Source organism: Ovis aries, chromosome 16 (assembly GCF_016772045.2).
Source record: "Ovis aries strain OAR_USU_Benz2616 breed Rambouillet chromosome 16, ARS-UI_Ramb_v3.0, whole genome shotgun sequence".
Taxonomy (NCBI): Eukaryota; Metazoa; Chordata; class Mammalia; order Artiodactyla; family Bovidae; genus Ovis; species Ovis aries.
The window spans coordinates 38,119,067-38,143,887 of NC_056069.1; the positions used below are offsets into that span (position 1 = coordinate 38,119,067).

Genomic DNA, 24,821 nt, shown 5'->3' on the forward strand with positions numbered 1-24,821 from the left:
AAAGCTGAGTTCTGTGTGGTGGGGACCCTTGGGGTCTTGATCTGGTGCACTGACCCCACATGAGAATAGGGGGGCAGTGAGGTGTCAGGCTAGACCTAGACCTAGACCTAGCTAGATAGCATTTTTTTTTTAATCTTTAATTCTTACATGCATTCCTAAACATGAACCCCCCTCCCACCTCCCTCCCCATAACATCTTTCTGGGTCATCCCCATGCACCAGCCCCAAGCATGCTACATCCTGCGTCAGACATAGACTGGCGATTCAATTCACATGATAGTATACATGTTAGAATGTCATTCTCCCAAATCACCCCACCCTCTCCCTCTCCCTCTGAGTCCAAAAGTCCGTTATACACATCTGTGTCTCTTTCCCTGTCTTGCATACAGGGTCGTCATTGCCATCTTCCTAAATTCCATATATATGTGTTAGTATACTGTATTGGTGTTTTTCTTTCTGGCTTACTTCACTCTGTATAATCGGCTCCAGTTTCATCCATCTCATCAGAACTGATTCAAATGAATTCTTTTTAACGGCTGAGTAATACTCCATTGTGTATATGTACCACAGCTTTCTTATCCATTCATCTGCTGATGGACATCTAGGTTGTTTCCATGTCCTGGCTATTATAAACAGTGCTGCGATGAACATTGGGGTACATGTGTCTCTTTCAATTCTGGTTTCCTCGGTGTGTATGCCCAGAAGTGGGATGGCTGGGTCATAAGGTAGTTCTATTTGCAATTTTTTAAGGAATCTCCACACTATTCTCCATAGTGGCTGTACTAGTTTGCATTCCCACCAACAGTGTAGGAGGGTTCCCTTTTCTCCACACCCTCTCCAGCATTTATTGCTTGCAGATTTTTGGATCGCAGCCATTCTGACTGGTGTGAAGTGGTACCTCATTGTGGTTTTGATTTGCATTTCTCTAATAATGAGTGATGTTGAGCATCTTTTCATGTGTTTGTTAGCCATCCGTATGTCTTCTTTGGAGAAATGTCTATTTAGTTCTTTGGCCCATTTTTTGATTGGGTCGTTTATTTTTCTGGAGTTGAGCTGCAGAAGTTGCTTGTATATTTTTGAGATTAGTTGTTTGTCAGTTGCTTCATTTGCTATTATTTTCTCCCATTCAGAAGGCTGTCTTTTCACCTTGCTTATATTTTCCTTTGTTGTGCAGAAGCTTTTAATTTTAATTAGATCCCATTTGTTTATTTTTGCTTTTATTTCCAGAATTCTGGGAGGTGGATCATAGAGGATCCTGCTGTGATTTATGTCTGAGAGTGTTTTGCCTATGTTCTCCTCTAGGAGTTTTATAGTTTCTGATCTTACATTTAGATCTTTAATCCATTTTGAGTTTATTTTTGTGTGTGGTGTTAGAAAGTGATCTAGTTTCATTCTTTTACAAGTGGTTGACCAGTTTTCCCAGCACCACTTGTTAAAGAGATTGTCTTTACTCCATTGTATATTCTTGCCTCCTTTGTCAAAGATAAGGTGTCCATATGTGTGTGGATTTATCTCTGGGCTTTCTATTTTGTTCCATTGATCTATATGTCTGTCTTTGTGCCAGTACCATACTGTCTTGATGACTGTGGCTTTGTAGTAGAGCCTGAAGTCAGGCAAGTTGATTCCTCCAGTTCCATTCTTCTTTCTCAAGATTGCTTTGGCTATTCGAGGTTTTTTGTATTTCCATACAAATCTTGAAATTATTTGTTCTAGATCTGTGAAAAATGTGCCTGGTAGCTTGATAGGGATTGCATTGAATTTGTAAATTGCTTTGGGTAGTATACTCATTTTCACTATATTGATTCTTCCAATCCACGAACATGGTATATTTCTCCATCTATTAGTGTCCTCTTTGATTTCTTTCATCAGTGTTTTATAGTTTTCTATATATAGGTCTTTAATTTCTTTAGGTAGATATATTCCTAAGTATTTTATTCTTTTCGTTGCAATGGTGAATGGAATTGTTTCCTTAATTTCTTTTTCTACTTTCTCATTATTCGTGTGTAGGAATGCAAGGGATTTCTGTGTGTTGATTTTATATCCTGCAACTTTACTATATTCATTGATTAGCTCTAGTAATTTTCTGGTGGAGTCTTTAGGGTTTTCCATGTAGAGGATCATGTCATCTGCAAACAGTGAGAGTTTTACTTCTTCTTTTCCAATTTGGATTCCTTTTATTTCTTTTTCTGCTCTGATTGCTGTAGCCAAAACTTCCAGAACTATGTTGGCTAGATAGCATATTAAAAAGCAGAGACATTACTTTGCCAACAAAGGTCCATCTAGTCAAGGCTATGGTTTTTCCAATGGTCATGTATGGATGTGAGAGTTGGACTGTGAAGAAAGCTGAGCGCCAAAGAATTGATGCTTTTGAACTGTGGTGTTGGAGAAGACTCTTGAGAGTCCCTTGGACTGCAAGGAGATCCAACCAGTCCATTCTAAAGGAGATCAGTCCTGGGTGTTCACTGGAAGAACTGATGCTAAAGCTGAAACTCCAGTACTTTGGCCACCTCATGTGAAGAGCTGACTCATTGGAAAAGACTCTGATGCTGGGAGGGATTGGGGGTAGGAGGAGAAGGAGATGACAGAGGATGAGATGGCTGGATGGCATCACCGACTCGATGGATGTGAGCTTGAGTGAACTCCGGGAGTTGGTGATGGACAGGGAGGCTTGGTGTGCTATGATTCATGGGGTCGCAAAGAGTCGGACACGACTGAGCGACTGAACTGAACCAAACTGAGGTGTCAGGGGCCAGAAGTCAGAAATCATTAAAAGGGAAAAGGATTTTTTTTGTATCCCCAACTGGTAGACTTGCTGGTGTGGCCTTGCCAGTTTAGATCACACCATGGATCCACTCCAGCCCATCTTCACAGATAACAGGAGCAAGGAACTTTCTCCACAGTATAACTGGGAGATCTTGGGAAGTTCCTGGAAACAGAAACCAATTTCTTTTCCAACTGAATCGCTCCTCGTGGGCCTTTCCAAGGAGATACTCATTTTACTAACATCATACAGATAAGGGTATGGGGATATTCTGTTGCTATAGTTCTGTGTCTTCCAGAAGCAGATACTTAAGAGGAAGGGGATGCCAGATCGATAGATTGGAATTTGAGTTATTCCACCTGTCAGTTGTTTCCAGCTAAACTATTGAGGGTTGATCAAGTTTGGTTTTGTTTTCCTGGACTGAACATGAGAACAGTGTTCTCATTTTAACCTGGAAGTGTTAAAATACCAATCATTTAGTCAAGTCATTGAAAAAAATGAGATCAGTACTAATTCTACTTCTACCACTATCTACTGTGTTTACATTCTTAGACAAAGCTCCCAACCTTCTGTTTTTCATCAGTGAAGTGAGGGAGTTGAATCTGGTCAGCATTTGCGAACATTTTTATATTTCCAGTTCTTTATATTTGTAAGCTATGATTTCATGAGACTCATTGTGAATTTTAAAAATCATTTCACCTATGAACACCTTACCTTTGACAAAGGAGGCAAGAATATACAATGGAGAAAAGATAATCTCTTTAACAAGTGGTGCTGGGAAAACTGGTCAAACACTTGTAAAAGAATAAAACTAGAACACTTTCTAACACCATACACAAAAATAAACTCAAAATGGATTAAAGATCTAAACATAAGGCCAGAAACTATAAAAATCCTAGAGGAAAACAGGCAAAACACTCTCTGACATAAATCACAGCAGGATCCTCTATGACCCACCTCCCAGAATATTGGAAATAAAAGCAAAAATAAACAAATGGGACCTAATTAAAATTAAAAGCTTTTGCACAATGAAGGGAACTATAAGCAAAGTGAAAAGACAGCCTTCAGAATGGGAGAAAATAATAACAAATGAAGCAACTGACAAAGAATTAATCTAAAAAATATACAAGCAGCTCCTACAGCTCAATTCCAGAAAAATAAATGACCCAATCAAAAAAATGGGCCAAAGAACTAAACAGACAGTTCTTCAAAGAAGACATACAGATGACTAACAAACACATGAAAAGATGCTCAACATCACTCATTATCAGAGAAATGCAAATCAAAACCACAATGAGGTACCATCTCACGCCGGTCAGAATGGCTGCTATCCAAAAATCTACAAACAATAAATGCTGGAGAGGGTGTGGAGAAAAGGGAACCCTCTTACACTGTTGGTGGGAATGCAAACTAGTACAGCCACTATGAAGGACAGTGTGGAGATTCCTTTAAAAACTGGAAATACAACTGCCATATGACCCAGCAATCCCACTGCTGGGCATACACACTGAGGAAACCAGAATTGAAAGAGATATGTGTACCCCAATGTTCATCACAGCACTGTTTATAATAGCCAGGACATGGAAGCAACCTAGATGTCCATCAGCAGACAAATGGATAAGAAATCTGTGGTACATACACACAATGGAATATTACTCAGCCATTAAAAAGAATATATTTGAATCAGTTCTAATGAGGTGGATGAAACTGGAGCCTATTATACAGAGGGAAGTAAGCCAGAAAGAAAAACACCAATATAGTATACTAACACATATGTATGAAATTTAGAAAGATGGTAACAATAACCCTATTGTGAGACAGCAAAAGAGACACAGATGTAAAGAATAGTCTTTTGGACTCTGTGAAAGAAGGCAAGGGTGGGATGATCTGAAAGAATAGCACTGAAACATGTATATTATCAAATGTGAAACAGATCACCAGTCCAGGTTTGATGCATGAGACAGGGTGCTCAGGGCTGGTGCACTGGGATGACCCAGAGGATAGGATGGGGAGGGAGGTGGGAGAGGAGTTCAGGATGGGAACACACGTAAACCCATGGCTGATTCATGTCAATGTATGGCAAAAACCACTACAATACCGTAATTAGCCTCCAATTAAAATAAATTAATTAATAAAAAATAAAAATAAAAATCATTTCATCATTTATGTTATATATTTGATTTTAAGTTAAAATATTAAAAAATTTCAAATCAGTATATTATTATTTTCATTTAAGTATAATAATCACCATATTATATAAATTATTTACCTATTTTAAAAGTGATACATGTTGTTTAATTTGTTTTACAGTGTATAAGAAAAACTATGATATGTTGACTAATTTCTGAAATGTTATATTGCATTTGTTTTTGGAATAGCATGTTCTATAAATTATAGATGAAAATTTTTACTTGCACATTATATCAAAAGCTGATTAATATTTATTCCTTAGGATGATTTTTTAAGATCTTGCATTGCATGGTTTTAGAATAAAATTTATTAATATATTTCCTGTGTTTTTTTCCTCAGTAATAAAACATAAGAGAAATTTCTAGACTATCATTTGCAAAAATTTCTTCCCAAATAACTTATTAAGGGCATGAATAGAATTTATTCCTAATTGGTGAAAAGTCTAACTGGATATGCCCATCATTGAATTTTCTCTGTTTAATAATGATTTTTGAAGATCTAAAGGTAAGCTATGTAAAAGACACTATGTCAGAATTCTGACACAATGATATAATGTATAGACACAGTGAAAATGATCTCCAGGTAAATTTTAGAGAATCCTTATTTTTATGTTCCTTTTAAATTTGTATATCAAAATTAGAGCAATTTTCTTTCATTCTGTCATTAATCAGTGGTTACTTGTTGTAGATAACAAATTCCTAATAAACTATTCCAAGCAACCTAAAGAGTTTAAAACTACCATCTTGGTTGACAGATAAATCATCTGAGTGACGGAGTCATAAGCATGTACTTTGCTCTTTGCTAACCGATGACGCATACTCTCTTGACACACATTGCTCAGCTCTCAAATTCTGTTATATATGGAAAACTACTCAAAATTATTTTTGATTGATATAAAATTAAAGTGGAAACAACCCTATTTAAAGACTAGACGTCCTTGCAACATCTTTGAAAATTCCTGGTGGAGGAAGGGATATGTCCACAAACATTGAGGACACCAGAGCAGATAACTGGGTTCCTTCCAGTTCTAAAACTGCACACTCCTCCATTTACACATTAATGCAGATAAGCTGCATATGTATATACACAGCAGATGGAATAACTGATTAAATTACCAAAAGTTTCTAGAGGAAGAGATGGAATTTCCCCTCACATTGGGTGGCAATGACGGTGAAGCTCTTAGGGGTTTCCACGGGCTAAATAGTCCTGAAATACATATTTACTAGTCTAGAAATGAGATTTAAGTCCACTGTCTAAAAAGGTAAAAGTAACAAAATAAGGTGGGATTTCTGAATGCTAATGTACAATCCTTGGTTTTAGGTAGACCAGTGTTGGAATGTCAGCCCCCTTCTGATTGCCCAGTTCTGGTCATTATTTAAGCTTATTAGGTCAGTCTGAAGTGTGAATAATAGAAGTACAAAGTGTAGAGAGTTGTTTTGAGGAGTATATGAGATAGTGTATAGAAAATGTTTAGGACTGTACTTGTACATAAGTTTTCTATACATTTAACTATAGCTATTGTTTCTTTGTCTAATGCTCTTATATATAGTAAGGCAGTTTAAATGAACTTTTTGATGGACTTTTTTTCTTTCAGATTTATGAGGGGAACTCTTATTTGCTAAGTGAAAACTTACCAAGTGCCAGAATTTCAATCCAGGTGTCTACTAATCAGAATGCTTTAGATACTACATCACCACGGTAAGTTAACGACGAGGAAACAGAAATGTTCTTTCATTTTCTTTCGTCAATAAAATTACTTATGGAAAATAATTTTCTGACACTGTACAGACAAATTGCTAAGATTTCTGCTTGAGAGGAGATTTTATAAAATACAAGTTTAAAATGCTTTTAAAAATGTCTCTAATATTTATATATTATCATCCTGGTATTGGATTGTCCCTACTGTTTCATTGACTTGGGTAAGAATGTTCCAATTAGGTAGAGCTAAACTTTTTATTTAGTTAGGCATTAAATATCTGGCTACTCAATTAGCCTTTCCTCCTCTTCCCCTGGTATTTTCTCTTTCCCTCTTTTAAATTATTTCTGGCATTATTATGTATTAACATAAATTGGACAGACAACAAAGAAAGCAGTAGAAATATGCAAAGTGAAAGTGAATATTTATTAGCATTGCCAGTGATGGGGGCATGTTTGATCTGAGAGAGGAATGCAACTAGCTGTGGACATATTGGTCTCATGATAGGAGCCCATACAGGTACCTCAGCACTTACCTACTGTACACGCTGTGGATGCACTAGGGATCCTGAAGCATGTCTGCCAACAGAGGGCTGCATGTCTTTGGGTCTGTCGTTATGCAAAACACTTTAAACATTCAAGTTTCTCAGAGGTAAAAATTAAACTAAACCACTGCACACTCAAGTGTAACTGAGAAGAGAGATCGGCTTTGCTGTTGCCCTTAGATCTTGCATCACTAAAAGCACTGGCCAGTTGGGGAAGAGGAAAGTGGAGACTGGAGACCAGAGAGTCAGTGCTGGCCAAGCACAAAGATAATGACTGGGCAGCTCCCTGGCTGATCACAAAGCCTCTCTGCACTGGTCTTGGCCAGTGTTGTAACAGTTGTCAGATATTTTGACTTTCATCATCAGAAGCACCTATCTCGTTTTTTCCTTCATTTCTCTTTAACTTCAGATAAACGAAAGTTAGAAGATGTTTTTATGCTTTACATAAATCTATTAAATCATCTGATTATTTCATGAAGGTTTAGTATGGCTATATCCATTGCTACTACATTTAAAATAGCAAATGCTTATTTCTTTTCCATAGATGTCAAACAAATGAAGATAAATATTCTATGAAAAGCTGCAGTTCTGATTTTGTTTTTGGAGAAAACATGGTAGAAAGAGTTTTGGTAAGATTTTGGCAAATGTTTCTATTACTGTATAGAGAGCTGTCACTTCTAATTTCTAAAGCCAAATTAATTAAAACAATGTTAAACTGGAGCATACTTTTTAACTACTGAGTTCAAAGGCACATTTTCCTGTCTTTAACTAGAAAGATTCTCCTGGGAAGCAAGTTCTAGTTGTTAGAATAATAGACAAGAGCCCACAGAGGAAAGGAATTGTCTAATTATAACATTATTACTGATAAGAAATATTAAATATTTATTTGATTTGCATTGAATCAAAGGTACCCAAGGAAATCCTAGAATTATCTGCAATAGTTAAGTAAGCTCAATTGGTCATGATATTTTAATATAGTTTTTCAATAGCATTTTCATAACAAGATAAATTTAAAATTATTTGCATTTTTTCTCAGTAATTACAACATTCCCCTTTAAGTTGTTACACTGACAATATTTTTTTCTTGCTAGCTGTAGGAGGGAGTCATAGTATTTTACTTGCCTATGGGAATATACTTGCCAAGTGGAACCACCTGACTATTATTGCCATCTTCCTTAAGCATCCTCCTACATGGGGCATCCCATATGGTAAAGAGTCCACTTGCCAATGCAGGAGACCTGAGTTTGATCCCTGGGACAGGAAGATCCCCTGGAGGAGGAAATGGCAACCTACTCCAGTATTCTTGCCTGGAAATTTCCAAGGACAGAGGAGCCTGGCAGGGTACAGTACATGGGGTCAGCAGTCTGACAGCAGAGTCAGACATGACTGAGCGACTAAACAACAGTCCTCCTGTGTGAGGCAGCTGCTGCTCTGTCCTCCACAGGGTATGTTTCTAAAACAGAGCGCGATCTACAGTGGGGAATTATATAGTCAAATGGAAGCTGTGGAGCAAGTATGCCTATGGTTTTACTTGGCCCAACACATCTTAATACTCTTTGCACTTTCATCTAGACCAGAATCTTAGCTAAGATAAGACAAGGATGCTATCTTGTCTTAGGGCTATTAGCTACATGAAGAATCCCATGGAAGATGCACAGATTTTAAAACCTGTGCTATGATTCAGAATAACAAAAGGACCAACTCATGAGGTCTGTTCATTCCAAGATTTTAATCAAACCAGTCACTTTTAAGATCTCGCTTATTCTACACCTGCCTCAGGCTCAACCCTAATTAGCAATGCCTGTCGATCCCAAGATGAAGGTTGGCTCCAGCAATCCTAGAGCTGTTGACCCACATCTTTGGATTTGAACCAGAATGGACCAACTTCCAAAGCGAAGTTGCAGGCAGTATATTTAAGCACATTTATTCTAGATTAGTCATAGCTTCTGTAAGATGTCACAGACATAAATACAATACTCTTCAAACCTCATGGGATCAACTTTAATGTTTGACTCACTTAACACATGGTTAACACACTGACTGTGTTTTTATGATACATAAAATTGGCACTGGTCTCAAGTTTGGTGGCATATTACAATCACCTGGTGAGCCTTCAGAGGACTTTTTATGCCTGGTCATCTCCCCAAACTGATTAGATCAGGATCTCTATGTGTGAGGTCAGATGTCAGGTGATTTGAACATACAGCCAGGATTGAAAACCACCCGGTTACACAAAGCTAAAGAAGACCTTGTCCTCTAGAGTTGTCTACAGTCTAGAATGGAGAGAGAGGCATGAGGAGGTAGGTACCTGTATGCATTTCCTACGAAGACTTCAAGACTGACTTACAAAGGAACCTGAGCTTCCTGTCTTCTTAAATGGATAACATTCTAGGATGGCAGGAGCTATAAGAGATCACCTGTGTTTGTCCTTTAGTTAATTCCGTAATCCTGTGGCCCTATGATTTGAAGGCCATGATGCCTCCTGATTTGTTTGCTGGTTATGTGCTTTTAGAGTGAGTCATCAGACTTTCTGTGCTTTAGTTTCTGTTTTCTTAAAATGGAAATAATTTATACCCATCTCTACAAATTTTAACAGATTATCCTGAGGCCCAGTTAAATAAAATGAAAGAATCTTGAATTCATAAGGGAAGAGATATAAAACTAAGCTCTGAAGTATCCTTCAATTCTCCCTGTTCTGCAGGGAGCTATACAAGCACTGTGTGGGAGGTTGTGAATGTCCTGGCAATTACTTGGTCTTTTTTTCACACAGGTGTCAATTACAGCACATGTGCAAAAGCCCCAGGTGTGCAGCCTTAAAAGCGATTGCTGTGTCAGAGGATAAGTTAGGATTCATTCTGTGATGATGATCTGATGACACAGCTAGTAGGTTCTTTGGACAACTTTTTAATTTTTTATATTAAATGGATAGAAAGAGTGGACTGTTGGGAATACTGAAATAATTTGAAAAAGTGACATCAGTTGCACTTCCTTCAAAGCATCAGGTTGTTGTAGTGGTAGGCTGGAACAGCTGCTACCTCCTTGTGGGTCTCTGAAAGGTTTCCCATTGTCCCTGGAACTAGATGCCACCTGAAGTAGGCTGGTAGTAACTAGATTGTTTCCTTAGATCAGAACCAAGGTTTTCTAATAATGGGGAGGAGTTCCCGTTCAGCACAAGAGGATCCCAAAACAAAAACAAAGCTGTTGGGTTTGTTTGCCACATTGAGACAGAAGAACAAAAGTATCTCTTGGGTTACTGCAAATATATGGAGATAAAATTAAGCAAGACATCTTTTTCTTCTACCTAGGGTACTCAAAAACTCACTCAGCCTCAACTCGAAAGTGATTCATACATCAAGGAAAAACCATTCAAATTCACTCTAAAAATTCCTATCAACTCTCCAAACTCAAGTAAGAATTATTTCATTTGCAAAACATCTCATTCAGCTAGTATATTTCCTGTTTTTCCATGTCATTTGTTTAATAACTATAAAATACAAAAAGCAAAATCCATTGTTTAAAATTTTTGGTGAAGATTAAAGCATATAAATTTGGTTACATGATATAAAAGCCTTCATAATTTTTGGACTTCATGTTATGGGGGATCATTAAAGAGATATGCCTAAAGACGAGCAGTTTGATTTTTTGGAAACACTCATTGATATAAAAAGCTAAGGAGACGTGCATGTTAACAGGGGCAAAAAATAAAATTCACAGTGGATAAAATGGGACATTTTACATGTTCTTTCCCTCTATTTTCTCTTAGGAACAGACACTATTGAAAATATATCCCTAATTGAATCAGCTACTGCTTTCTCTTTTAAACCATCACCAAAATGTTTCCTGGAGAAAATTGATGTTATAACAGGGGAGGAGGCAGAACACAATGTGTTAGAGGTCTGTATATTGTGTATTGCTCTTTCTGGAATAAAGTTACCCTCAACAGAGACATCTTTAAAGATAAAGGCAGAAGTATAGTTTTCATAAAGACCTGGCTATTTAAATTAAAATGTTTGAGGCTTTCAAATATTAAACCAACATTTTGTTGTATTCTTACATTTGTGTGTGTGATTTGCAGGAAAATGGATTACTGGTTTCACATTCATATTAGTCCCTTAGAAAGAAGACAGCCAAGGACCCAGTCTTAAAGTAACTCCAGATCTATATTTTATACTTTTCTTATTAGCTTTATTATCAGTATTATCATATGGTTTAAAATTCTATTTACACTGAAAGTTAAAAATGCAGAGAGATAAACTGATTTCAGTTCAAGATAATAAAAATTTTCTTTCTCCTTTAAAAGCTCTTTTTTTAAATTGAAGTAAAGTTGATTTATGATGTTGAGGTAATTTCTGCTGTATAGAAAAGTGACTCATACATATGTACACTTTCTTTTTTATATTCTTTTCTATTATGGTTTATCTCAGGATATTGACTATAGTTCTTTCTGTGCTATATAGTAGGAACTTGTTTATCCTAAAAGTTCTTTTAAGTAAGTTTTGAATTGCACACGAATCAAGAATTTCAAAGATGTGGTATATAGTGTCAAATACAGGAGATGGCAATGGCAATCCATGCTGGTACTCTTACCTGGAGAATCCCATTGATGGAGGAGCCTGGTAGGCTGCAGTCCAGGGGGTCGCTAAGAGTCAGACACAACTGAGCGACTTCACTTTCACTTTTCACTTTCATGCATTGGAGAAGGAAATGGCAACCCACTCCAGTGTTCTTGCCAGGAGAATCCCAGGGACGGGAGAGCCTGGAGCCATCTATGGCTTGCACAGAGTTGGACACGACTGAAGCGACTTAGTAGCAGCAGCATAGGATTTGAACGATGAGTGGAGTAGCTATCAGTCTCGGCATATGAAATGTAATTACTACACCTCAATCATGTTCAACAAAGCACAGATTTCCCTTAGGCTTTCTCCATCTGCTTTACCCCAAACTCTCTTCATTCCTGTTTTCTTCTCCCTTGATCCACTGATACATTTACTGTACAAGTGTATCTCACAGCATAACTCTCAGATCAGATTAAGCCTAGATTCACTGAAGTAGTCACTAGGGGTGAGGCCCTGACGTGTTGTATTTTTAACAAGTCATCTAGGGGATTCTTGTACGCAGTAGTATTTGAGAGCCACTGGTAAGCATTAAATTATAGTATGGTACTCTGTGGTATCACATCCTAGTTCTGATGCTATATTTATTAAAATTTTTAAAGCACACAAATAGTTCCATGATTTCTTAATTTTCAGATAAATTACCTGATTCAAATAACACTATTTAAAAGTTGGTATACGTAGATAAGTCGTTAAGTGAAACAGCAAGATGCAGACCTATGTATTCTACCATTTATAGAAAAAAACAGGAAAATATATACATATTGACATGTATATACATACACATGTCTCTAGAAGGACAAACAAAATATTTAGCAACAGTGATCAACTGTTGTAGGGGGTCAAAATTGGTAGATGGGAACAAGTATCAGTGGAGCTACTTTTTACTTTGTACATCTTTTTGCTTTTTAATGTTTGAACTATTCGAAAATTGTATTGTTTTAGAAACTAAATAAAATTTTAAAGCTGGTTTAGAAATCATTAACAAAGGCCATTCTGATAAGATATCAGACAAAAGTGTTATAGCATAGGAAAGAAATCACTTTGAAAAATGTTTCATATTTTGACATTAAAAAAAAAATTTCCTTTAGATCAACTGCAAGCTTTTTATATTCAACAAAACAACACAGTCCTGGACTGAAAGGGGCAGAGGAGCTTTGAGACTGAATGACACAGCAAGCAGTGATTGCGGAACATTCCAGTCAAGATTAAGTAAGGAATCATTTTGTAAAGCAAGTCACTAATTTTCAGGGAAGATTTTCCAATATAGATACACATCATTTTCTGCAGGTGTGTTATGTGTCAATAGAGTAGACTGCTGACAATATTATTTTTAAGGTATTATAGGAGCTTCCTGTTTAAAGTAGGCTCTGACGTCAGACCACACAGGTTCCAGGTCTGGCTCCATCACTAACTAGTGACCTTGGATAAATTACTTAATCTCCTTCTACTCTAGTTGCATCAGTTAAAAATGCAGATAACAGAAGTCCATGAATTAGTGAGTGTGAGAATTCAGTGAGAAAATGCACATAAAGCACCTTTGACCAGCCCAGCACACACCTAAATAGTGATCTCATTATTATTTAAAGGAATATGATGGATTTAGTTTTGAAGTGGAATAGTTTTTCTAAAGAGAGTATTTGTCCTGTAATTCATTCTTGGCATTCTAAGTGCAGAATGTGGGTTGGGATGAAAGGTCAATTTGCAAGTAAATAAAGGTGTATGGTTATCGAATCCTATAGGCAGAGTGTTGGTCAGAATCTGGTCAGCCAAACTGCAAGGTTGAGGAGGTTTCTGGCATCCAGGAGACACACTGGGCATTGTTCAGAGGTCCAAACTGAAAGTGAGCACAGGCAGAGATCTGGGCAGGGATGGGTTTACTGGTCAATATTAAACAGTCAAAGCTTGTTGGGGAGACTACAAGTAGAAGCTGGTAAATGGATATTTGTTGAGTTTCAGATATCAAGCTCAAGAAGGGAGTAAGGAATAGAATTTAGACTAACAGAGTAGGATCATGGGGAAACGGGTTTCTAAATGACCTAAGTATAATTCCCAAGACAGGTATTAGTTATTTCCTACTCTGGTTTAATTTCTCTCTTTCTACTACCTGCCAAAAACAACTTAAAAAAAACTATACAGGTAATACATGTCCATTACAGAAGTCAGAAAACATAGACTGACAAAAAGAAAAAAAAAATTAAATTACTCATAGGCCTGTCTTCCTGTAGTAGCTAGCCTCTGTTAACAAAACATATTCTTAAAGACTTTGTATACAATGAATGTGGGGCTCCCTGGGTAGCTCAAACAGTAAAAAAAATCTGCCTGCAATGCAGGGGACCTGGGTTTGATCCCTGGGTTGGGAAGATCCTCTGGAGAAGGGCATGGCAATCCACTCCAGTATTTTTGCCTGGAGAATTCCAGGGACAGAGGAGCCAGGCGGGCTACAGTCCATGGAATCGCAAAGAGTTAGACACAACTGAGTGACTAACACTACTACTAATGTATACAAAACATTGAAAAATTTGTGATACATGGTGTTTATATTCCTCCCTAATCTGTTTTTTTCTTTTGTATAGTATACCATGGTCATCTTTCCACATTAATAATTACCTTTTTTCAGTATTCTTAATGAGGTCATAATATCTTCAGTAGCTGTACCATCATTTAAGTAATTTCATTTTTTGAATGCTTCAAGTTTTTGTTTCAGTTTTCTCCATTGTGAGCAATTCTTGGGTAAATATTCTCGCCATTAGATCCTCAATGGAATTCTAAAATTTAACCATTTAAAAATATTACAGTGAAAGAATATAGCATTTTTAGCACTGAAGCTAAAGAGTCCTCCAACAAAATAAAGCTCAGTTTGGAAACCAAATTATAATCTAGTCAATTAAATTGCAATTTAGTAGTGAAAAAAAGAGTCTGAAAAACAACTACCAGATTTATTTGCTTTCATAATGGCAAATTCCTCTGAAAGGCTAAGGAATCAACTGTTCTAAAGCCTGATAAATTCACCTTCCTATTTTAGTTATGCGCAATCAAGGCAGCCTGAGGCTGATTCTCAACAGCAAACTCTGGGCTCAGATGGAGATTCAAAGAGCAAATCACAAAAATTTACAAATAACAGCTACCGATTTAGAAGACTATAACGTCAAAGTGTTTTTAATTCAGGTAAGTGACAAATTTCAGTAATAGAGGATTATCCTACTATATTTATAGACTTCTGCAGTCACTAATTTTTTTTCCATTTTATTGTATTAACCTGTACCGCTGGCAAAAAAATCAGCCATTTATTATGGTTGTTTATAGTCTAATCAGTTAAATTCAGTTCAGTTCAGTTGCTCAGTCGTGTCCGACTCTTTGCAACCCCATGCACTGCAGCACGCCAGTCTATACCAGACCTAAATTTGATATGAAGTTTAGAGATTAACACCAATTTAAAGTAGTCAATTGGTACTACTCTTAAGACAGCTGTATTGGTGTATGCTGTCAAATGTCTCCATTTTTCTTTACTGTTAAAATTACGTCAGCAGTCTTACTAAATTACCAGAGATACTACTGTCAGGATTGGCTCCTAGGAGGCCAGCACAATCCACACCCCAATGTTTACACTGTGTGCTGAAATTGAAGCTTTGAGATCACTGGAAAGGAATCCGTGAGAAATGGAAAAACACAGGGCTAGCAAGTTAAAAGAACCAGTCCAATAGCAATTTCCCATTCCGGACTTGAGTCAATCTCCAAGGTAACAGGTTCACAACAGCTTTAGCTATTCTGGCAGCAGGAATGCTTGACCTCAAATATAAGATCCAGGCAAAAGAGACAAAGCTGACATGAGTCAGGTGAGAAAAAAGGCTGGATAACCCCACATGCTGAGGATCAGGAGATGTGAGAAGCCCGAGTATTCAAGTGACTCAGGTAGAGGAAGATAATATAAGTAAACTGGTTTCCACATAATAACGGTAAAAAAAAGTTGGCAAGAGGCCACTGGTGAAAAATCAAAGATTTTAGTGCACTGTTAGGCATAAGTGATGTTGAGTATTAAAATATCATAGTAAAATGCCTAAACCCTGTTTACCATTTAGGCAGATAATATTGGATACTCTGCTAGACCAGATGCCCCTGGCTTTGAGTGGGTAAAGCACCCTGCCTGAGACCAAGTCTGATATTGAGACTATAAGTAGATTAGATTAAACTATGACTAGATTCTGCTGCTCAATATCTGGCTCATTCTGACTTTTTAAACTGTAGGGTAATTTTTAGATATTAGCAAACAAAATGCAATAAAAATCACCCAAAATTCCACTTCTAGAGATGGTCACTATTAACATTTTGGTCTTATATTTTAGTTTTATAATATATATTTATATTATAATATATATATGTGTGTGGGTATGTTTATATATGTGTGTACCATATTGTACATACTGTATGACTTTCAGACAAGTAATTAAGTCTTCCTCAACCTGATTTTACTCATCTGCCAATGGAAGACAATAATAATGTACTTAATAAACTGATGGAGAAGATTAAATAGCTAACATTTGATTGTGAAATACATATATGTAACCTTTTCACTTATCAATGAAAATGAGTGTTTTCTGTTATTAAATTGTAGCCCATTCTTAAGGATTCTTTTATAGGTGAAAATAATTTGTTCTATTATATACCATAATTATTTCCACTAATTCCATTTTGTTAAATACTTAGGTAATTCAGTGTGTTCATTATTATAAATTCTGCAAAGAATCCTCTATGTACATACATGTTATTTTTCTTGGGAAAAGGTTTTGACTGTCTTGACAAATTTATCTCTATAAGACTGAATCAATTTTCATTCTCACTAGCATTTTCTTATGGTACTTCCTGGAAATTTTTTTTAGGCTTTGGAAATCTGTTGTTCAAAAAGTATATATCACTGTGTTTTTACTTCTTGTTCTGAATTTCTTGAACGAAAATACACGAATGAATTTGGCAATATGCATATATATGTATATATACACTCTATACCAGTGAAAGACATATTTAAATTTTAATGTAAAAAAAAATCAAGGCAGCAGAACAGTATTTATGTTTCAATTACAAATACTCTCTCAATATTTTTTGTTAATTAACTTACTGAAGAAAAATTATACCTTTGACTTCCCTTGTGGCTCAGCTGATAAAGAAGCCACCTGCAGTGCAGCAGACCTGGGTTCGATCCCTGGGTTGGGAAGATGCCCTGGAGAAGGGACAGGCTACCCACTCCAGTATTCTGGCCTAGAGAATTCCATGAACTGTATAGTCCATGGGCTTGCAAAGAGTCGGACACGACTAAGCGACTTTCACTTCACATAATATAAAAAATTAAATTAGTGAAAAGTCAACAAATATTTACTCAACACCTGCTAAATATCTAATACAATATGAGACACAAAATATTTTATTTCATTTGTACTTTTTCCCTAAAAATAATTAAGGCAGCTTAGTAACATACTAACAAAAAACTATATTTAAGACTCTTCTCCCAAAAAGTTGGCATGTAGTTGGTTCACTCCTCAGTACTTGGCTTTAAAATATTTGGTAGCCCTTTGAAGGGTTAGCGAAGAGAAAACTTTTCCCAGATTTTCTTTGAAACTGTGAAAAGATCCAAAAATGTAAGCCACTGACATGTTACCTTAAGGAGTGCTGACTTTGATGACGAAAACCAAGTCCCAGCCAATCCATCAACTAGCTGAGTAGACTCAGACAAGCTGTGCATTTCTGAGCCATAATTTTCTTATCTGTAAAGGGAAAGCAAAACAAGTATTTATTTAATATCTGTACTATATGCTTTCATTAATATAAAAATTAGTAAATAAATTATTGTTAAATAATTAACCTACAGTTTTATTATAAGGATTGAAAAAATATAAAAGAATATAACAACAGCAAATGTTATACCAATGTTATTCTCACTGTTATTTTTTATATTAATAGTAAAAAGAAAAATAGAAAAAGTATTGAAAAGGAAAAATAGAAAAGTATAAAAGCAACGACCTCTGATGTATTTATGGTACAACATCATAAACCATTTGAATGAGCTTTCTGCGGAGCTATGCAGCTTGCTTCCCTGGTCAGTCAATAAAGAATCTGCCTGCGATGCAGGAGACTCTGGTCCCAACCCTGGGTCAGGAAGATCCTTGGAGAAGAAAATGGCAACCCACTCCAGTATTCTTGACTGGAAAATCCCATGGACAGAAGAGCCTGGTGGGCAACTTAGTGACTAAACCACCAAATGCAGCTTTCAGGGCTGTCTAAGCAAGTGATGTAAAGGAAATGAAAGTATTTTTTTCCCTGTCTAACTCTCTAATTTTCTACACTGTAACATAATTTGGAGGAAGAATAGTCTTAACAAACAAATTAAAATATAAATTTCAAATCACAAAATTTCATTTTCTCAGTTTAAAAGGCACAGATTGGGACCTCTTATCAAATTATCTATGTTAGGATTCAATTTGGTTCGAGATGAATTGGCTCTTTACCCTTTTGTTTCTAGGGTTATTTACATTCTAGATTTATGCCATATAATTCTTTCCTTATTAAAAGTGAAAGATTACAAATGTGTAAAGTGTGGCTATCATTGAGTTACTTATATTCTTAACAAATTTAAGTTACCTCTTGTAGGCCAGTGCCAAAGACACAGGACGTATGCACGCAGCCATCCATCACCGTCTTGTTGCACTTCGAAGCTTTGACAAGCAGACAGATGCAAATCAAACTGAAAGCCAGTCAGAGACAGTCCTCCAACAGTTTAACTATGACAGCTGTGATGAGGATGAAGAGGATCTCATCCAAGCTACTAAAGCTAGATCAGGTAAAGGACTTTTCTTCTGCTGGTTTGAGGTTTAAGAAGGAGATCATATTCACAACACTTTATAGGAAACAGATTTTTAGAAAGTGGAACTTGTCTGTTCAAAGTGGGTGGGGGGTAGAGCCTTAGATGTTTGGATCTGAGAAGCAGGTCTGAAAATCAGACTTCTACAGTGGCCTGTATTGGGATTTCACTAAAAGTCAGTCTTATCGCAATACCTGCATATTGTCTGTATATACATCTCATTAAAAAAGCCCATATTTACAATGTAAAGTATTCATTGCTACACTGAAACTAATCATATATTCATATTTCTCTTCACTTGTTCTCATTCTCCTATCATTGGCCATAATAAGAGAAATTATAAATATTGGTAATGGAGCCAACAGTCAAATCTGGTTTGAAACACTGATAAACCCTGTTTATTCCCTTTTCAGAATTTGACTGCTTTCTTTTCTTTTCTTTTTAAAATTTTTAGTTTTACTTTATTTTACTTTACAATACTGTATTGGTTTTGCCATACATTGACATGAATCCACTACAGGTGACTGCTTTATTTTCAAAGACCTTCTTTACTTAGAGCAAAAAGTGCTGTTTCTTTTATTACATCAGGATTGGTAAATTGAACAAGCAGTGGAACCACTGGTTAATGGATTTTTAGGTTTTAGTGCTTGTCCTGATGAGCGAATTTAGAACTAAAATCCATCATTATATTTGGAGAAAAACCTCGTCAAGGAAACAATAAGCCCAGCTTTATTATAAAGATATAGCTATTCCAATAAAGTCATCCAAGTATTTTCAGTAATAGTTTCATTTAGCCCTGAATTTTGCTTTAAGGAGGACTGACAAAGGACTTACAAAAAAAAATAGTGTATTAGCAGGCATTTCCCCAATTTTTGATCATTTAAATCTTAAAGGTATTTTAATCTTACATAATTTAAGAATCTATCAAAGAACATGTGCAAAACTTGATGAAATAGCTTCCTTGGCCTAGTACTAAAAATGTAATCATGAGGAAGAATATACGAAACACGCAGAGCAGGATCATAAACTGCTAGGCTCTGTGAGCCAGAGACCTGAGTGAATATGACTTTTCTGGTTACTATCAAATAAAAGGTTTAATTATTTTTAATTGCACAAAATTTATAAATTAAAATTATTATAACATTTATATTGTCAACAATATAATGAGGTCTATTGGAAAATGAGTTGGTATCCATTAAAAGTGAAAGTGAAAGTCACTCAGTCATATCTGATTGTGATCCCATGGATTGTAACCTGCCATGCTCCTCTGTCCATGGAATTCTCCAGGCAAGAATACTGGAGTGGGTAGCTATTTACTTCTCCAGGGGATCTTCCCAACTCAGGAATTGAACTGGGGTCTCCTGCATTGCAGGCAGATTCTTTACCAGGTGAGCTACCAGGGAAGCCCATCCTAAAGGAAATCAGTGCTAAATATTCACTGGAAGGACTGATGCTGAAGCTAAACTCCAAAACTTTGGCCACCTGATGCAAAGAACTGACACATTGGAAAAGACCCTGATGCTGGGAAAGACTGAAGGCAGGAGAAGGGGATGACAGAGAGTGAGATGGTTGGATGGCATCACTAACTCGATGGACATGAGTTTGGGCAGGATTTGGGAACTGGTGATGAACAGAGCCCAGCATGTTGTAGTCCATGGAGTTGCAAAGAGTTGGACATGGCTGAAGGATTGAACTAATCCATTAAAAATATTAACTTTCAATTAAGATTAAGTGGCAAAATTATTTCATCAACAAAGGTCATGTTTATGAATAGATCCTATATTCTATAATATTTCATTTCAGGAAAGGGGTGATATGTGACTATCTTCAAACAAAATGAGAAACACTGGGAATAAGGGAAAGTAAATGTCAATCATATGAACCCATCTTTTCTTGCTAACTTTTCTAGCACTTTCTCCAGGAGTGTTGCACACAAATGCTAAATGTAACGGAAACAATAAAACGTCTGACTTTTTAAACTTTGTTGCCCGTGAATCAAGGAAAGGTTTAATTATATGAAAATATTATGTTTATAATTAGGAACATTTCCAAATATTACTTAAAAAATACAGATTCTATATGTTTCATTTCCTTGATAGCATGCATGTTCATGAATATTCATGTTCAGTTGTATTCAATCTTAAATTTATATCACAGATTCTTATAGGTGGACCCACAGACAGTCGGTTGCCTGTTCATGAGTACTGCTATGAACATGACAACATCTACAAAGAAAACACCTCACTGAAAAAAATCACCTTACTGAAAAAAACTAAACCATCCTAATAACTAAATGAGAAGATCCTATTCATTCCTTGAACAATTTAACAGAAAAATTTAAGAAATATAATTTGTTGCAATTAAAGTGTTTCTCTGATGTAGTATAAGATTCTGAAGTTTTATATTTTGATTATTGTGAAGAAAATGACAGACTTTAAGAAAAACATGGCCTATGAAAGTTCAAAATTTATTATTTTAAAAGAAGTTAATTTAGAATGAGATTTGATTACTAATTTGGACTGTGCATCACATTGATGGATATAATAGTTGATACTGTAAATTGCTGGATTTGATAAATATCTCACTAAGGTATTTATTTTTTGGTCATATATTGTCTGGCCATAAAACAAATTTTATAAAAGCTCCAGAGTCATTTCTTTGAAAAACATTATAACTGCATGATAACATGTTATTCTATCATGTTTTTTCTTCTGGGAAATGTATGTTTTCATTTAACCTTTGGATTCCCTAATTCTATAAGATTATTTATTCATGGTATAAATTCTTTTAAAGAGAATATCTATTCTTGCATTTATGTCTATTGCACTTTAATATATGCTTGACTCAAGGTCAGTATCCAATTTTTGTTGAAGGAATGAGCAAAATACATTACCTATGTATTAAAATAGTAAGTATACAAAAAGTGAAATATGTTAATGTGTTCTTTGCTTTACTTATATAATTGAATTTCCATTAATATTCTAGTAGGTGTGGCTGTACAAAGACTTTTTAAAAAACAAATACATCATATGTAGCCAAATTAATTTTTTTCTTAAATGCCATTATTAAGGTAAGCCACAGTAATTTCAATAATTACACACAACAGAAGTTTGATGCTTCTCCTTTGAGATGTGCTTCAGAGACACTTCAGGAGTTACACAAGAAAATCAGTACCACTACTTATGGCCACATGTCACTTTTCAATCCAGTATGGTCACCCCATGGCGTCAAAATGACTTCTGATTATCTCACTTAAACAATACTCCTTTAAGGGCATCTTAATCTACTCAGGCTGCCATAACAAAATACCACAAATCGGGTGACTTGGACAACAGAAATTTATTTTTTACTGTCTTAGAGGCTGGGAAGTCCAAAATCAAGATGCTGACAGGTTGGTTTCATCCCGAGACCTCTTCTCTTGGCTTGTAGGGTCTACCACCTCACATGACCTCTTTCCTGTGGGAGCACAGGGAGTGAGTGGGGAGAAAAAGAGAGCAAGTTCTTTGGTGTCTCTTTTTATAAGAACACCGATCACATTAGAGCAGGGCCCCAGCCTCATAATCTCTTCTAACCCTAATTACTTCCTAAAGCCCTCCAAATATCACCACATTGTAAGTAGCCTTCAACAGATGAATTTTGAAAGAACATAAACATTTAGTCCATAATAAGGAATAATTCACACTTACAAAATTATTTCTTAAAATATTCTAAACAAACATATTTGGAATAACATTACAGCTTCATTTCTTTGTTGGAGAATAATATTCATTTGGAAATGTACATTTGAATATACTTTTTTCAAAAAAGTGACATTATTTTATTATAGTACCATATATAATAGTAAAAGCAATTATATATGTGCATTTATTGTCAAATCTGAACTCAGGCTCAAAAGCTTAGCATATGAAAGTTGAATTACTCTTTTAGACTATAATTTAGGTAGTATGTTACAATGGTTGCAAGTTTTACTCTTTCCCTGTAACTCTGTAACTACTAAGAGTATCTAACTTTCATTTATTCTTCCAGTGACTATAGAAGAAATACAGTAAATAAAATCCTTTACTTCTAAATTAAGCAATGACTCAGGAACTGAAGAGAAGTTAATGTGAGAGAGGAAGAGAGAAAATGTCTAGAGAAGGAAAAAAACAATAAAGAAGAACTCTAACCTGAAGGAAGAGTCAAAAGAATGGAAAATCAGGAATTTTCAGTTTTTTTTTTTTAAATTCTAAAAGAGTGACTGATGCAGAACAAATTCAGAGGAAATTTTTCTTTAGAAGTGTAACATAAATTGGGAGACATCTGAGAAGATATTAAAGAACTGGTTCTAAGATCTTAGCTGGTATGGATTCACTAGGATTATACTAAATTGTTAAAGTAAAGCAGAGAAACAGATTTCCTTTATCTTCCTGACATGTTCTTCCTTGCCCTGTGTTTAGTGTGAAGATGAACTTTCTCAATGCCGCAAACATTTTATCTGAGGATTATGGCATGGCTATTAAAAATGGAAACATATTTACCTTATGATTTTCAACCCATTTCCACTCTGCTATCCCTCCTTATACTCTCTATGCATATATGTAGGAATATTTGGGGGTGATAATAGAAATAGGAACATCTTATAGTTTCTCCTTGTTCTAGATCTTCATCTCTGCTCTGTGAACGTGTTCGTCACTCAGTCGTGTCTGACTCTGCCACCTCATGGACTCCTCTGTCCATGGAATTCTTCAGGCAAGAATACTGGAGTGGGTTGCCATTCCCTTCTCTGGGGGATCTTCCTGATATCTTCATCTAGCCTTCTTCTTTTTGACTTTTCTGTATCCTTTGTCGTCCTCCTCTTTAATGTGAAGAGATCAATCATATAATGATATTTATTTTTAAGTTATTAGGTAGGAGACTTCAAAGCACACATCTTCTTTCATAGAACTGGCTTTTATTAAAAGTTGCATAGATGAATATATTTTAGAATATTATCATTCTAAATATATTCTAGATATATGTAATATGAAATCTAATTATATATTTAAACATTCTTTTCTAAATTTTCTAAATTTAGATTTCTAAATCCAAATTCTTTTCTTTTAATCTAAACATTCTGATAGAAAACATTCTTTTCTATCAATAGTACTGTTTAATTATTTAATTTTTTGGCTGTGCTGGGTCTTAGGTTCTCTCTAGCTGAGGTGAGCAGGGGCTACTCTCTAGCTGAGGTGCATGGGCTTCTCATTGCAGTGGCTTCTCTTGTTGGGAGCATGGGCTCTAGGTGTGCGGCTCAGCAGTTGTGGCTACCGGGCTCTAGAGGACAGGCTCATGGGCCACGGTGTGTGGGATCTTTCTGAACCAGAGCTAGAGCTCATGTCTCCTGCATTGGCAAGTGAATTCTTTACCACTGAGCCACCAGGGAAGCCCCTCAAGAGTAATTTTATACCAAGTTATTCAGCTTAATTATAAACCAGCAAAATATTCTCAAATATTTTACATCCATTACTGCCAAAGCCAGGAACCCTTAGTTGTCAGGGACTAATATCCTGTATTAGAGTATGTGGATGTCATGTTTCAAAAAGCCAGAGGGTGGTGGTATATATCTTTCAGAATTGGAATGTACATGAAGTGAGCTGGAGGGGTTGTAATGATTGGGAAGGATAAATCTTAACTTTTGTAAACCTTCAAGTTGTGAACACCACAATTATAATTTCTTCCCCATAAAATGTTGAGAACAATAAAGCTTGCTTGAGATGTGGCTAACTGGGTAAGTTTATTCACTAGAAAAGAACACCAGCCTTGTCATAGATGGGGTCTGAGTACGAAACTCAAACAGATTATTTTAGTTGTTTGAGGGTAGCTGAAACTGATATTAAATCCACAAATGCCAGCACTTTAGTTTGTTTTGCATGGCCAGATTATACCCACAGTACTGGTAACTTTTTACATCATACGTGGAATTCACAATGGTAATTTTTGACATCATATGTGGAATTCAGAGATGTGAATACTTGAACGTAGTTGAAATTTCTAAGATGATATTTGGAAACTACAGCCTTGGAGGAGTTACTGAAATAACTGGCAAATGTTTAGCCTAATAAATACTTGATAATATAATAATTTCAAACAGTGGATCACCAAAATTTCTTGCTATCTGCTAATCTGATGGACATAAAAGACGATTTCACT

General features: G+C 35.9%; 1 protein-coding gene across 7 annotated transcripts in view; it reads left to right on the forward strand.

The window, feature by feature from the left end:
• RANBP3L (RAN binding protein 3 like) overlaps positions 1–24,391 on the forward strand; it is a 59,738-nt gene extending 35,347 nt beyond the window's left edge. For 2 of the 7 annotated variants that reach the window (XM_060400494.1, XM_012097051.4), the window contains exons 8-15: positions 6,545–6,648; positions 7,735–7,819; positions 10,496–10,598; positions 10,954–11,084; positions 12,895–13,015; positions 14,829–14,971; positions 18,443–18,632; positions 20,811–24,391. In XM_060400494.1, the coding sequence (XP_060256477.1) occupies positions 6,545–6,648; positions 7,735–7,819; positions 10,496–10,598; positions 10,954–11,084; positions 12,895–13,015; positions 14,829–14,971; positions 18,443–18,632; positions 20,811–20,854 (921 nt within the window). In that variant the 3' untranslated portion in view covers positions 20,855–24,391. Of the gene's footprint in view, positions 1–6,544; positions 6,649–7,734; positions 7,820–10,495; positions 10,599–10,953; positions 11,085–12,894; positions 13,016–14,828; positions 14,972–18,429; positions 18,633–20,025 lie in introns of those variants that run through there. The other 5 variants (XM_060400495.1, XM_042233859.2, XM_060400497.1 and 2 more) reach the window with 4 other exon arrangements.
• The last annotated feature ends 430 nt before the right edge of the window (positions 24,392–24,821 follow it).